Source organism: Orbicella faveolata, unplaced genomic scaffold, assembly GCF_042242905.1.
Source record: "Orbicella faveolata isolate gen_17 unplaced genomic scaffold, um_ofav_v1 contig_13, whole genome shotgun sequence".
NCBI classification, from domain to species: domain Eukaryota; kingdom Metazoa; phylum Cnidaria; class Anthozoa; order Scleractinia; family Merulinidae; genus Orbicella; species Orbicella faveolata.
In genome coordinates this window covers 14,042,945-14,057,344 of record NW_028301540.1, presented here as the reverse complement: position 1 = coordinate 14,057,344, position 14,400 = coordinate 14,042,945, and the positions used below count along the sequence as shown (strand labels likewise).

Below are 14,400 nucleotides of genomic sequence, written 5' to 3'. Positions count from 1 at the left end.
TTTAACAACTGTAAAAATACCTATTTCATTTTCGGCCCAAAAGGCTTAGCTGAACTGTTTTAATGATGAATGGAGGTGTATTAGCACAGGAGAAATATGTCACACAAGCTGTGTTTATTCCTAGATAATTTTATGAATTCCAATATATACTACTTGTGTTTATACACAGTCCTTTACAGTCTCTCAACGTGCGTTGACAACGAATCTCAGTTGAATGGAACGCTCTTTGCATAACTGAAAAAAGGTAGGATAAGCCTTTCTTCGCTAACATTTTTACGAAATCTTACACTGAGTAAACGAAAATAAATTAAAATATCATTTAAATTCTTTACTGGGATTTTCTCTGGCGAAGAAAACGCCAGCTGGTAACATAAAATACAGTGGCAATAACTACTCATTAAAATGTTTATTTCTCAGCTCTAAATCTTTTTGAACTAGAAGTGGAGTTCTTTGAACAATAATTCACGTGATCAAAATTATTTTGTTTTTATGTTCAACTTAATGGATAAATATGCACTGTTATTTTCCAGTGTTTTAGTAGTTCCTTGCTCAATCTCTTTTTCTTGTATGCTGCTTTTATTTTTTCCTCTTGTTGAAAGTTTTCATATGTTGGTGCAAACCCATGCTTTAGGAGAAATTCCTTTTCCCATTGCTCTATTTCCTGTGATAAACTCTTGTGAGCAGCAAGCACTTGTGTCTGAACACAGGCCAAAGTATCTTTGTACTTGTCATGGCAGTACTTGTTGTTTCTGTTTCGTTTTTCTTGCAGGGCTTTTCTTGCTTTGTCAAGTGTTTTTACTAGAGATGTCGTGCTTAAGACCTCGGCAGCAGACATGGCAAGCTGTGTCTGGAGGATGTTACTGTCTCGCTGATTTTTCTCCATTTCTGTTAATTTAGGATCCTTTTCTGCTTGCTGATGGACATCATTATCTGCCGAGCTACTTGCAACATGGAGATTTGTGGTAGGAGGAACACCTGGTGAGTTGATATGATAATTTGCAGTTGTTTGATCTAGACTGCCTTCTTTTCCACTCCCATGATCATCATCATGAACATCACAGTCATCCTCACTCAGCTCAGCAGCAGCATCATTTACAGAAGTGTAAACCAAACTTGTGATCAGTGCATCTGATTCTTCTTGTTCTTCTAAATCTTCTTGATCACCAGGAAAAGAAAGATCGATCTGGTTGTCTGCATCTGTTTGATTTTCTTCAGTGTTATTATCTTCTGGCTCTGGCCATTCCTCATCTCTGAACACTCTGTAATACTCGATATATGCTAGGTGCCCGTCAGTGTTGTAGACTTTCACTTTCCTTATAGGTAAGTGGAGGCTACCTTGGTTCAAGCACTCTTCCCACTTTTCCCTGAGATAGCTGCCTTCACTTTCAAAGGAAGAAGAACGAAAGTGGTGCAGAGGGGGGCCTTGCTCTTGAAATTCTGGCCATCCTTTTCCATCATGGAATACAATTTCTTTGCCATCTTCATTAACGTGCCACCACACTCCTTTTCCACACAGAAGAAAATCACTGATGGTTTCTAAATGAGTCTGATAAAGTTCATTGTCAAGAAGTTCATAGGGAATTACTGTGTCAGGGAACTGTGGAAGTTTACTGGCTATCTTTCCAATCCTTGACTGCTGTTTAAGAAAGCTACTTTTGGTTGATTTAAAATTTCTTTCTGCTTGAGCAGGAACTATGCAGTTGGGAATGATATGCTCTGGATGACCACTGGAGGTTGTCTGGCTAATGGCATTTATGGTGCTGAATTCTCTTTCTTCCTCCTCTGTGTCTACAACACTGTGAAATTAAACGTGATGTGAAGGGGGCATGGCAGGTGATGCTATGATAATATATACCATAGAGTTTTCTGTGTGTCAGGACTTCTGTGGTGTTAAATACTTTTTGAATGGCAACTACATGGCAGAATGTCACATTATGTAAGCGTAAAATAAACCGGGGGTGCGCTTGTCTGAAGGAGCGTACAGCAATTCACAGAGTTCTGCAAGACTATACAGTAACCTTCTGATAGTTAGGTGGCAGTTGCTTCCAAGGTGGAGGGCAAGAACAATACAACAGAGACAGTAATTTGCTCCTCTTCATTTTTCTTTGGAGAGCACTGCTTCTATTGCCTCCTCAAACAGTGGCTTTTCCTCATTAGTTAGGTGCTTGGGCAGTTCCTTTAAGATGTTATTTATGTGCTCCTTGAGATCATGGAGGGGTTCCACTGGCACAACTTCATACTGGGTCAAGTTAAGGTCATTCATTGAAGCACTTTGATCAGGAAAACACACTGCAGGGACTCGCTGAATACCCTTTAACTCCTCCCTCAACTGGCTCTGTAAGGCTGGTTTTAGCACAGCATCTGTTGGGAGATTTCGGCCCTTGCACTGTCAAATCATGTCATCCTTACTCATTTGTTGGAAAGGTTGTACACCTCCATTCCTCCTCTCTTTGCCTGCTGGACCTGCAATGACTTTCGTCCTTCGCTCTTCTAGGGTGATTTGTGGGGCTCTTAGTGATGCTATGTGGTCAGAGTACTGTGTTGATGACAGTGCAACCACAGCAACCAAAGTTTCCACCCAATTGCTCCTCACTCTCAACTTCTTGTGATGGATGGTCACCATGGAACATCCGACAGATGTCATTGATGAAGACTTTGTGGGAAGAGGTGATCTTTGTACTGAGTTGTTGGATGCCTTCTAGGTGGGTGTCACTGTATAATAGCTGATCTTCGATGGTGTCTCTACACCTTGCCATAAGGTAAATTTGTGGCTTTTCCACCATTTCTTGGACATCCTTTCCCCCGTGCTCTTTAGAGGTGTAATAAAATGCTGGATCATAAATTGCATTTACCATCAAGAAGATAGGGCCATGATTCATAACACTCGAGTGGTCAGACCAGATCATCAGGTGTTGAGTTCGCTCCCAGTGTTTTCGTGAGTTAACCAGTTCCTCCCTTGTTGTTTCACCATCAGGCTGCTCTTTAAACTCTCCAATTTCCTTCAAGTGAATTTCCAGCTCTTTATATGTCATAGCCTCATAATTAGCTTCTGAGTGGTCTCTGACCAGACACATTTCCCCATGTTCTGCCAATAGATTTTTCCTGATTTCCAGTAAAGGTATTTTTCTGCCACTGATTGTGAAACACTCTTTCTTGAGAGTACCATTGGAATCCAGAATCAGCTTTTGGTAGGATTTTGGAGCCACAATCTCACCCAAGCGGTATTCCCCATTTGCATTCTTTTTCTTTAGGGTTTCTCTTATGGCTGCACTTGTGTGAGGCACTAGTGTTGTGATCTCCCTTCCAAAGGTTTTGTTAAGCTGCCTTCTTGGAAGTGGGTTATTTTTTCTGAAGGGCATGAACATTTCCACATTCACACCATTTTTGCTAAGAAATTCTTTTACCACCATGTTTCCTACTTTTGTCTTCTCGGATACTCCATATTTCTTAGCCAGCTGAGAGAAATTGATCTGTAATTAAATAACAGGAAATAATATGTAAATAGCTAGTTAAAAACAGAATTACGACAAACAAATGTTCGTGAACTAAAAATTGAAGATGCAAGAATGAAACCTTTTTTTATTATGCATTGTTTATCCTTTTGTTAGAAAAGTAAAGTGAGGGGAATGGAGGTAATTCTGTTCATTTGGCCAGGGAGGGGACAGGTAGTTTATTGATAGCATGAAGTGAAGCTATTTGCTTTCATGTTTGAAACATAATTTTCCTATTCCAACGTTTTTAAAAATATGTTTTTTAGTTTGTTCTCACCTTTTCACCCTCGTTCATTTCATTTACTTCCTGTAGTAGACCAGCTTTGTCAAAGTCAAGGGAGCTGGGATCTGGAGAGTGACGCTTTTTCATTCAAAGGCCCGCCTCCTCGAGTGCTTTCCTCTTTCTTGTCCGAATTTTAGCCTCTTCATGGGACTGAAAATGAAGAGATTTTCTTGTAAATCTCTCTGTTTAAAGGACTGCCTCGTTCCAAGCATGGTGTCGCAGTCAAGTTTTGACCACTGCTCTGCGGCACTGTTTTTGAATCGCCTAGCACTTTCTCTTCTTTCCCTTTGTTTCTGCACCTTAGTTTTTGCATGTGTTAGTCCAGTTTCAGGTACCTTTGTAAAGGCATCAGCAAGGTTGATGTTGTAGGGATTTTTGAATGGCTCATTTATTTTCAAATAAATGCTCTTTGCAGTATCCTGAATGGCCTTTTTTGAAGGTTTTACTGCCTTTGTTGTTTTTCTCAAATTTCCTGATTCTTTTGTACATGTAGCTACTGGGTCAGCCCCTTTACGTCGATTACTTTTCAGAGGGAATTGTGTCTGGAAAAGCAGATGATTCACATGGCATTCCCTGCAGTTAGAGATGGAATGTAATCCCCTCTTAAGAGCTGATAGTGATTTCCATTCAGTTGAACTGAAGTGATCCAACTACTTTGACTTGCTTTCACCGCGCCATTTTTTAAAGTTTTGAAGCAGTATGGGCAGCCTTTTGTCAAATGCATTCTGAGAAACAGCAAACGCTTCTTTGTTTTCAGAAAATGTACCCAAGAACCTCTGTAGGCAAGTGCTCTTGTCGTAAATAACCTTATTCTCATCATAAACACTGTTCCTTGCAGCTACATGCGCATAGCCACAATTGAAAAATCCCGCCATAACAGCAGCAATATTTTTCCCTCAAGTCAGTGACTCTTCAAATCCTTTGTGTGGTAAAAGATGCTGCATCTAGTTTGAAAGCCTTAAAATACTTTTAGACACTCAAAAACAATAATCTTGAAGGTGTTTTGTAGGACTCAATTCAACTAGCTGCGTGAAGCGAATGTTTAACCAACAAGTAACTCCACTTATCACTCATGTACAACAGAAACATGATATCCTATTATTCTACAAGCAAATAAGGTTTTAAGAGCTGTAAGTGCACGCAAAACTGTGAGAGACAGTTAAGATTTTCTATTTTTTACCAAAGGTGTTCTTCGTTCAGGACGTTAAAATCTTGTTATTGTTACTTCTTTTCTACATCCCAAATTTAAGTATATAGAGATCACAAAAACCAGTCTTGTATAAAAATAAATTTAACGTTTTCAATGTGCAAAGTTCCTCCTCAATAACACAACGGAGACGACAAAAACAACTTACAAACTTTATGACCCTTCCACTGCAAGGGTTGTGCCTAAATCCTACCGCTCAGAAGGACAACCGAGGAGTACTAGGAGCTAATTTCCGAGTCGAGCAGTTTTCGGAAATTGTCGGCTATTCCAATATGGCGGACTATACCAATCACATAAATATGCGAATTGCCAGTGGTAAAACTATGTTGATCAACAAGACAAGTACCTTTTTATTCACCTGACAAGTTAAGAATAATGTGTAGAGAGTAAAGCAGTGAGTTGTTTGGCCAATGCGGTATATTTCTTTAGATCTCTTCCCGTCTAGTTCGTAAACCGTAAATTTGTACGCCGGCTAACACATTACACTGTAGACGTCTTTGACTTATAATAGGCACAAACGTTTTTAAATACATCGTTCCTTCAGGACGAATTTTTTTATTGATTCAGTGGATCCCTGAATTCAAACTTCCTTTGCCTTGTCCCTCTGGCCGGTAGGATCTTGGAAATACTACCGTCCGGAGGGACAGCTTGTGTATAAGGTAATTGGACTTTAGTCCATGCACATTCTTATTTGTAGAATAGTTTGATACATTGCTCTTTAGCCTTACACTACACTAGATTATCACTCTACAGTAACATTTCAGATTTCTGTGATCTTGTCCCTCTGGCCGGTAGGATCTTGAAAATACTACCAGCCAGAGAGACAGCTTGTGTACAAGATAATTGAACTTAAGTTCATGCACAGTTTTATCTGCACAATAGTTTGATACACTGCTCTTAAGTTTTATACTACACTAGAATAACTCTACAGTTGAATCTTTTCAGTTTTCTGTGATCTTGTCCCTCTGGCTGGTAGGATCTTGAAAATACTACTGGCCAAAGGGACAGCTTGTGTATAAGGTAATTGGACTCAAGTCGATGCACAGTTTTATTTGTAGAATAGTTTGATACATTGCTCTTAAGTCTTACACTACACTAGACTATCTCTGTACAGTAATATTTTCAGTTTTCTGTGATCATGTCCCTCTAGCTGCTAGGATCTTGAAAATACTACTGGCCAGAGGGACACTGCTTGTGTATAAGGTAATTGGACTCAAGTCCCTGCACAGTTTTATTTGTACAATAGCTTGATACATTGCTCTTTAGTCTTACACTACACTAGAATCACTCCAGAGTAATATTTTTAGTTTTGTGTGATCTTGTCCCTCTAGCCGGTAGGATCTTGAAAATACTACCGACCAGAGGGACAGCTTGTGTAATAATAATAATAATAAATAAATATTTATATGGTGTATAAGGTAATTGGACTTAAGAGCATGTCCACCAGAGGACCAGGCAGAGGTGATACATGCCATCTCACCGATTTCAGTGAAACTTGGCCAGATTGAAGGGCATACCCAATAACTCAAAAAGCCAAAACGGTTTCAGAATTGCAATTTTCCGGGGGGAGTTACACCACCTCCCTACTTTTTTCACATAAATTTCTTTAAATACTACACTAAATGAGGGTAAAAGTAGGGGGCTCTTAAACCTGAGCAATTCATCCAATTCAATTGTGGCTATACATGCGTGTAGATTAGTCCTACTTGAGTTATGTACGGGAGTTTCATGTAATTTGATTGATTACCTGTCAATCAGTGTAAGCTAATAACTACCCATATAAAATGGCATAGCAAAGTATGGTGATTTTGAGGCCAAATATCTCCTGTGGCCCAGTCCCTCCCAAAGAGATATCTATACCACGGTTCAGTTCCACCTTTGGTCTGTACGAATTATCAAAAAAAATTTTGGGACCTGCCATTTTTTGTTCGCAGATCGAGCTCAAACCCTGCACATCTTGCAGAAGATTTTAGTTTAATGACTGACATCGTAAAAGTTCCTGCATAAACCGCACCCGTTGATTAGCCATAACCCCAAGATGGAAGCTCAAATATTGAAAAGAAATGTAAAGACAATAAAGTTTGAAGTTCCAGTGAAGTTCTAATTGGTATAAAAACAAAGACAACCAAGTGCAGTTTCAGAACACTGATACAGCGGCTGTTGCGAGCCTTCAAATGCATTTAAAAGTCTTTAGATAACATATTTTTACTTGTTATACCTTCTCGTCTTCCTAATTCACTCTTCTTAAACTTGAGATTTTCTCTTGATAACATCGCTTTGCCGGAACACTCCATGACATTAAACCTCGTACACCATATTGAAACGATACGAATTAGTGCTTAGTAGCCAAGCTTTGAAATGTGGAGAGGAGTCTGGGCATCACAACGCGTAATAGAGGGGCTACGACAAAACACTGACCCCTGGTCAACTGACCCCCTCCTTACCCCCCTTACCGACCCCCTCTAAAATTCACTGGAAATAATGAAAGAAAAATATACATTAAGGCCGACTTACCCAAGGAAAAAATTATTTTTCAATACCGCAAAGTGTTATTACGCATACATAACGTGTATGAGCCGAGTGATAATTTTCACGTGCGTTATATCGTTTGCACGTTCACTGAGAGACTTCAGAACATCACAGCATAAAACGAAAAGAAATGTTAGCATTTCCCCAAAACATTCGCGTTTCTGACGGACAAAAAAATTGATTGAAAGGGGGAAATAAATTACTATTCCTACTGTAAACATTTTCACTGATGCGTCGAGGTTTCTTGCTTTGTTTACTTTTTGGTGCAAAGATAATTATCTGGCGTCACGAAATATCCCAGTTCATGTTTCACCGAGGTTTTTCAATAGTAAGTTCAAGAACAATTTCATGACCCTGAACTTGGAACAAAGAAATTAACCCAACATTCCTGGAAAAAATTCAGAAAAATATTACTCCAATAAGCCGAGACAGAAAATTACGGACATTCATAGTTACTGTCCATTTTCAGCTTAAATAAAACACTTCCTCGCCTTATTTGTTTCAAAGTACCTTTCCTTTTTCTTTTTAACAGCATTTCTTAACGACTATTATTAAATATATTTTTGTGAAATTGTTCTTGAACTTATTGTTTAAAAACTTCAGCGAAACATGAACCGTGATGTTTCGTGCGCCAAATAATTACGTCTACACTGAAAAGTAAACAACTTTGCCTGCGATTGTTAGTGGGACTTTGGCATAACAAAGTCATTTTCTTCATGACCTTTACGTTGTGAAAACAATGTCTAATCTTTCCTGTTCCTTTGCCTCACACTGTAACTCTCACTGCGATATTTCATCCCAAGGAAACGAGCTTCTTCCTCTGAGCTCTTGCTCTAGAGATATAAGTGCTCATCTTTGACAAATCTCTGTATCCCAAACGAGTGTCTCATCTGAGAAAGAACTAGTTCTTGCAAGCGTGGGTTGTTTGACGAAGGTGGCCGTGACTTCACAATTTGTCCAAAACACCGAGATCAGTTAGGCGTCAAGTTCAAGGCCTTGATAAAATGTCAGTATCCACTCCATGGAAATCGTAAGGGTAAGAGGGAGAGGGGTGTTAACCTGCGAATGTCAAAGGAAATCAAGAGTAAATGGAATGTTGTTGTCCCAGTTGGAGCAGGTAAAATGCTTTGCATCTTTATCTTCGAATCCAGCTATAGTATGAATTCCTACCTTGACTTGTTTTCAAGAATTATAAGCTCGATTACCAGTCGGTGTTCGAGGAAGCGGAGAAAATCTGGCCTTACAAATAAATGATGTCATATTCTATGAACACAGGTATTTGTAGAATTTGTCGTGGGAAACATCAAGCTGCCATGAAATTCGTAGCAAATGCTTCACCGCCCCAGGAGCAGAGAGAGGAACAAAGTTCAGCAGACCTACCCATGGAGGAGGCTGACAGCACATTTGTTGATCCACAAGCGCATGTGCGATTCTTGTTACCACCGGAAGAACCGTCAAGTGAGGTATTACACATGTGTACTCAGTTATCTATTAGTTTGTTATGGTAACACAAGAGTATTTTATACGTAGATACGGTTCCAAGAGATTTTCGAGTCGATTTTTGAAAGGAGATTTTTGAAGAGGCAGATGAGGAATATGTGCCCATTAACTGCAGAAGAGATGAGTATATGCCCAATTAAAGACAATGAGGACAGTGGTGGGGGGAGAGGGGCAGGGAGTCTGAATATCCCGCTTATGGTATCCTGTGTTCCTAATCCCCGTCTTGTATGGAAACATACTATGCAATGTTTCTCAATCTCGCTCAATCACCGTCTCTTTTGGTGGCACGCGTCGCCTCCCGTCCACTGCTCTCCCACCTCCTGGCCCCCCTGCCCTGTGCCCCATCTGCCACTTTAAAGCTAGTTCTTTTGACTACTTTGATCAGCAGCACTCGCAGGCCTTTCCTGGACAGTTTAGGAATGTCACTTTTCTTCAGTTGTTATTCACTGGCTGTAGCTCATATGTTATAGGGCAGCTGTAGAGATACACAATGAAGCAAACAAAACTACTGACTATATGGGCACAGCTAAAACAAAAGAGACTCCTATAATATGTAGTCTCGTTGTTGAGATATCCTTGTACAGTTTCTCTTCATAATATCATGATCCTTAAGTGTGCAAGTATATCTACAATATTTGTTTTGGGATTGCTACGATCTCAAAGCCCTTGTTGCGCAAGACGTTGTTGCAAACCATCTTCCAATGGCTATGTTTGTTTGTTTTTTCATGCTTAGTGTGGGAGCATTATTTATTCAAATTTTTATTGTTACAGCCAAGTGAGCACAACTCCGAGGTGCTCTGCTTGTCTTCTCAAGAGTCAGCGTAAGAAGGCGAGACCTCGCAGGAATGGCAGCCGACTCCCTAGGTTGAGCACAAGCTACAGAGCCTGAACAACTTCCTTAGCAGAACATCAGACAGGAGTGTCAGTCCTGTACGATCACAGTGCAAGTCTGACGTGCTGACTATCTCTGCCTCCACACAGCGATACTACAGAAGGAAGGCTGAACAGGTTGTTGACGTCGTATTAGACGCCATAGCCCCAGGCAACTCTACGTGGCTTTTCGAACAGGTGCGCAGCAGGCGTGAAAACATCCAAGGGGTCTCAAATGCAGGAGAAGGCATGTTAGTGTCTAGACTGGTCACGTGCTATGAAGAGGCAGGCTCATGGTACAACAGGCAGCAAATATTGTCACTTTTTGCAGGCGACTATTCCAAAACAGAAAATCTCCAGACAATCCCTGGCCTTACCAAGTGGAGGATCGATGAGCCAAGAAAGCATGTTTTCAAGAACAAGCCTGGTCAACCTATCGAGCCACCAACACTGCGGAGGACGCGTCTGGATCCTGTTAAGGTTGATCACTTTCTGGATTTTATATCTAGCCCCTCATTCCTCCAAGACGTGGCATATGGGACAAGAAATCTCAAACTATCAACTGGCGAGAAAATTGAAATTCCAAGTGTGGTGCACACCGTCATCTCGTCTCGCCTAGTTCAGCTGTACTTGAAATATTGCGCTGAGTCTGCATTTGAGCCCTTGAGAAGATCTACACTATTTAGCATCATCAAGGTTAGGCTTTCTGTGACAGTTGTCATGGCTATAACAGATGTCATTAACTACCAAATTTTCTCTCCTCTTGATTCATGCGCAATATTTGGTTGACACATCTTGCCCTATTTGACAGCCTTCCTTATACTTTTTGCCTCATAACACAATAAATGATCGATAGATTTACCTGAAAGTAAAATAATGAACTCTCTTTTTTTTCAGATATGCGCAGCGTCACAAAAGAAATTACTGGCCGGCCTTGACAGTACGCAAACCGACGGTGTGAACGCCCTCGCCTCTCTTGAAGATACCATTAACCAGTTGCACCAGCATGGTACGCTAAGTTATATTTGAAACACATACGATTGCTTGTGGGTTTTTCTCTTTTGTAGTTATTGGCCATCCAAATAGCAAAAACGCCATCACGACAGGATATGATGTAAACAAACACTCCCCATGTCTTAACTGAGCTTGGCTGTACCTTTCTGCTCAAATTGGGTAGAAACTATTGAGTGGGATCTCGTTACTTTTTTTATTTCATTTCCTCAGGTCCGGACAATGAAACATCAAACTCCATCAAATGTCGGCTGAAAGCAGCAAAGCAATATCTCAAGTCAGATTTCAAGGTCCATATTTCCCAAGAGGAGTCCTGTGCCGACCATTGTAGTGTGTATGCCCTCAGCAGTGGACAGAGTGATCGTCGCGGGACATGCCAGCACCAACACAACATCTGCTGTGATCGCTGTGATGACCTGAGGAATGTAGTCATCGATATCCAGCTAGCCTTGTCCTCCTCTGATGTACATTTTAGGTAAAATGTGAAGAGCCTATTTCCCTATTTTTTGTGTGAACAGTTCAAATTCTAGTGGCTTCGGTTTAAGAAAAAATTAGCAACGTGGTTTCTTCGTTTATCATTTCAATGTCGCAGTGAACAGACAGACGAGAAGAGCTAAATTATGATATCGAGAGTGCTCTACTTAAGCTAGAGGAGTGGAAGGCACACATTGGGCGAGCTGTCCACCAAGATGCAGCCAAATCCTTCGTGGTCGATCATCTATCAGCCAGTCAAGTTCTCCTAATCATGGACTGGGCAATGAAGTTCCTTCCCATCAGTTTCAGAGAGACCCAAAGAGACTGGTTTGGGAAAAAAGGAAAATCCTGGCATGTGACGGTAGCAATCACGAAAGATGAAACTGGCAGTGAAGTTGAGGTACTCGTCTCACATTATTTACTCAATTAAATGCCGAGTGAGGTAGGGTGCTCCATTTTGTCTTGTTTGCTTCTAATAAAATCTTTGGGCGATAAGCTTATCCGAACAAATGCCCAGGCCTGAAAATGGTTTCGGTAGTAACTACACAATCGTGACAGTACAACAGACTCATGTTTGGTAGAGATGATGAGTTACACTTTTGCAATTATTTTCAGACAAGGACCTTCATTCACCTCTTTGATGACTGTAACCAGAATTGGTTTGCTGTGGCATCTATCCTAGAGCACACACTAGCAACTCTGAAGGGACTAAAGCCCCACCTCGCAGAAGCCTTTCTGAAGTCGGATAACGCTGGGTGTTATCATACCGCTTTCCTGTTGCTCTTGTTACCAAGCCTTGGGGAGGGCAGTGGAGTTAGAGTTGCACGCTATGACTTAAGTGAGCCTCAGGCGGGAAAGAATATATGTGACCGTCGGATCGCCTCAATGAAGAGTCACATTAGGCGATTTGTGAACGAGGGAAACGATGTGGAAATGGCAGCTTCTATGAAGGCAGCTATCGAGTCTCGTGGCAGCGTGAAGGGGTGCCGTGCATCGGTCTGTAAGGTGCAAACTACTTTGCAGACGATGCACAAACACACTATGACAGGCGTACAGTCCCTGAACAACTTTTCCTACGAGGAAGGAGGACTGAGGACATGGCGGGCGTACAACATTGGACCTGGAAAATTCTTCACCCTAACTATACTAGCACGGTTGGGTACTCCACAGGGAGCAACAAATCTTACCATTTTATTACCATTTGGAAGACCAAACGAGGAAGTGGGAACCTTGATACTGGTGAGACCTGTACCACCATCTCCTGTTGAACCCAGCCCCTCTCAGCCAGATCCCGCCACCCAGTGTGAAGGGGAAGAAGATGAAGACAGGGTCCCATTCGCTTGCCCCGAGGAAGGATGCATCAAAGTGTATCAGTCATTTGCTGCTTTGCAGAGGCATCTCGATGTGGGAAAGCACCTTATAAGACTTGAACGGGAGACTCAATAGGACCAGGTCAAGCGCAAATGGGAAGAAACCTGTCAGCCCTTGGCTGGTGGATATCTTCAATCTGTGCCTTCCACCTCGGCTGCAGCCACAGCCGTCCAACCTGACAATCAAAACATGCCATATGCAGAGGAAGGATGGGCCCTTAAAAATGTCAGAAATGCGGTAAACTTCTCCGAAAATGTGAGAGACTATTTGCTGGAGGTGTTCTTTCTGGGGGAAGAGAAAGGCCACAAGGCTAATTCGGGAGATGTAGCAATGCGCATGAAGGGGTTGCGAGACAGTAGCGGGAAGAAGAGATTCCAGAAAAAAGAGTGCTTGACAACTGTGCAGATTTCCCGCTATTTCAGCAGGCTATCAAACCTCAATAGAACTGGTAGACTGCCACGCGATACAGTTGAAGAATCTCAACATGCAGATGACGATGAAAATGAAGATGACGACGATGTTTTAACAAGAGGCCACTGCTATCCGGACAAGGCAACAGATCTGGCGCGAGTTGGAACTGTAGTGACACTGAACTGTCATAAATATAACTTTTTCCGAAATTATAAATATCAACACTTTCATTTTCTGCATATTGGTCGGTTTCCCAGTTTTTTTTTTTCGTATCATGTTTTTTTTCCTATTTCCCTTTTAAACATTTAAGTTGTAAATCAGCAGCGAGAGCTCTGTTTGTTAAACGATCAACAAGAAGGCTCAAAAGTTGGTCACGCCATACACTTAGGGACCCAACCATCAATACTCGCGTTATTTTACTCAAAATGTTTTCGGTGTAGGGTTTTCTGAGTAAGCAAGGCGAGGAAGCTACAATTCAGCTATGTAGAGGTGATTATGCTATGGTTAGAGAGACGTGGGCTCGGGCTTCTGGAATCCAACAGATCAATACACTACCTCGCAGTTGTCAACGCCCTATGGCAATATATGCGCGACAGCCAAGTCCTCACACGAATCCCTTAGAACTTTTCGCAAGAAAATCACTGTGAGCAACAATCACCTCACGTGCTAGCTTCTAGTACCATTTTGTAAATAATTTTGGTGGAATTCGCGTAATTATTTTCAAATCATCTACCTGAAAGTTAGTACAGAAATAATATGTAGGTAAAAACTCTAACTTTTTTAGTATTGTAAATAGTGAAAAAGAGTACTGTAATTATTGCTGAGCCAATTTTATTTCTTTATCAGTATTGTAAGTACTTTCAGTGGTATTAATACCATTGGCAATAGCATTAAAATATTTAATATTTGAGAATTATAATGCACTGTTGGTCCTTTTCGATAAAATTATTAGCATTGTAAATAATTATCATTATTAGTTCTTCTAGTTTACCTGCGACTGCTATCACTTTTACAGCAACATTTATCCATTGGATTATCCAACTACTCGTCTGTGTGAAGTTTTTCTCCTGCTGTAGTAGTTCAAAGATCTTGATGGTACGTAGTATCGCTCTAAAGTAAATAGGTGTCCTCTTGTGTGTTGTGATGCCCAGACTCCCCTCCACATTTCAAAGCTTGGCTACTAAGCACTAATTCGTATCGTTTCAATATGGTGTACGAGGTTTAATGTCATGGAGTGTTCCGGCGAAGCGATA

At 41.1% G+C, this 14,400-nt stretch overlaps 2 protein-coding genes, 1 long non-coding RNA gene and 1 pseudogene across 6 annotated transcripts in view; 3 read left to right on the top strand and 1 right to left on the bottom strand.

The window, feature by feature from the left end:
- Positions 1-14,400, top strand: part of LOC149115133 (uncharacterized) — a 59,897-nt gene that overhangs the window by 1,172 nt on the left and 44,325 nt on the right. Inside the window, exons 2-4 of one of the 3 annotated variants that reach the window (XR_016205995.1) lie at positions 170-244; positions 898-978; positions 3,805-4,191. This is a non-coding gene — a long non-coding RNA (uncharacterized LOC149115133). Of the gene's footprint in view, positions 1-169; positions 245-897; positions 979-3,804; positions 4,192-14,400 lie in introns of those variants that run through there. The other 2 variants (XR_016205994.1, XR_016205993.1) reach the window with 2 other exon arrangements.
- On the bottom strand, positions 2,529-3,861 carry LOC149115141 (uncharacterized). Its single transcript, XM_089284711.1, has 2 exons — positions 3,769-3,861; positions 2,529-3,470 (listed from the first exon to the last, which is right to left on the bottom strand). Exons 1-2 carry the CDS (start codon positions 3,859-3,861, stop codon positions 2,529-2,531), a joined length of 1,035 nt encoding a protein of 344 aa, XP_089140837.1.
- Positions 8,244-14,066, top strand: LOC149115140 (uncharacterized). The gene is made up of 3 exons (XM_089284710.1): positions 8,244-8,973; positions 9,041-9,147; positions 14,033-14,066. The coding sequence occupies exons 1-3, from the start codon at positions 8,761-8,763 to the stop codon at positions 14,055-14,057; spliced, it is 345 nt and encodes a 114-aa protein (XP_089140836.1). The 5' UTR covers positions 8,244-8,760; the 3' UTR covers positions 14,058-14,066.
- On the top strand, positions 9,156-14,066 carry LOC149115139 (uncharacterized; annotated as a pseudogene). Its single transcript, XR_016205821.1, has 6 exons — positions 9,156-9,167; positions 9,782-10,576; positions 10,778-10,889; positions 11,105-11,355; positions 11,484-11,765; positions 11,981-14,066. The product of XR_016205821.1 is annotated as an uncharacterized LOC149115139 (transcript).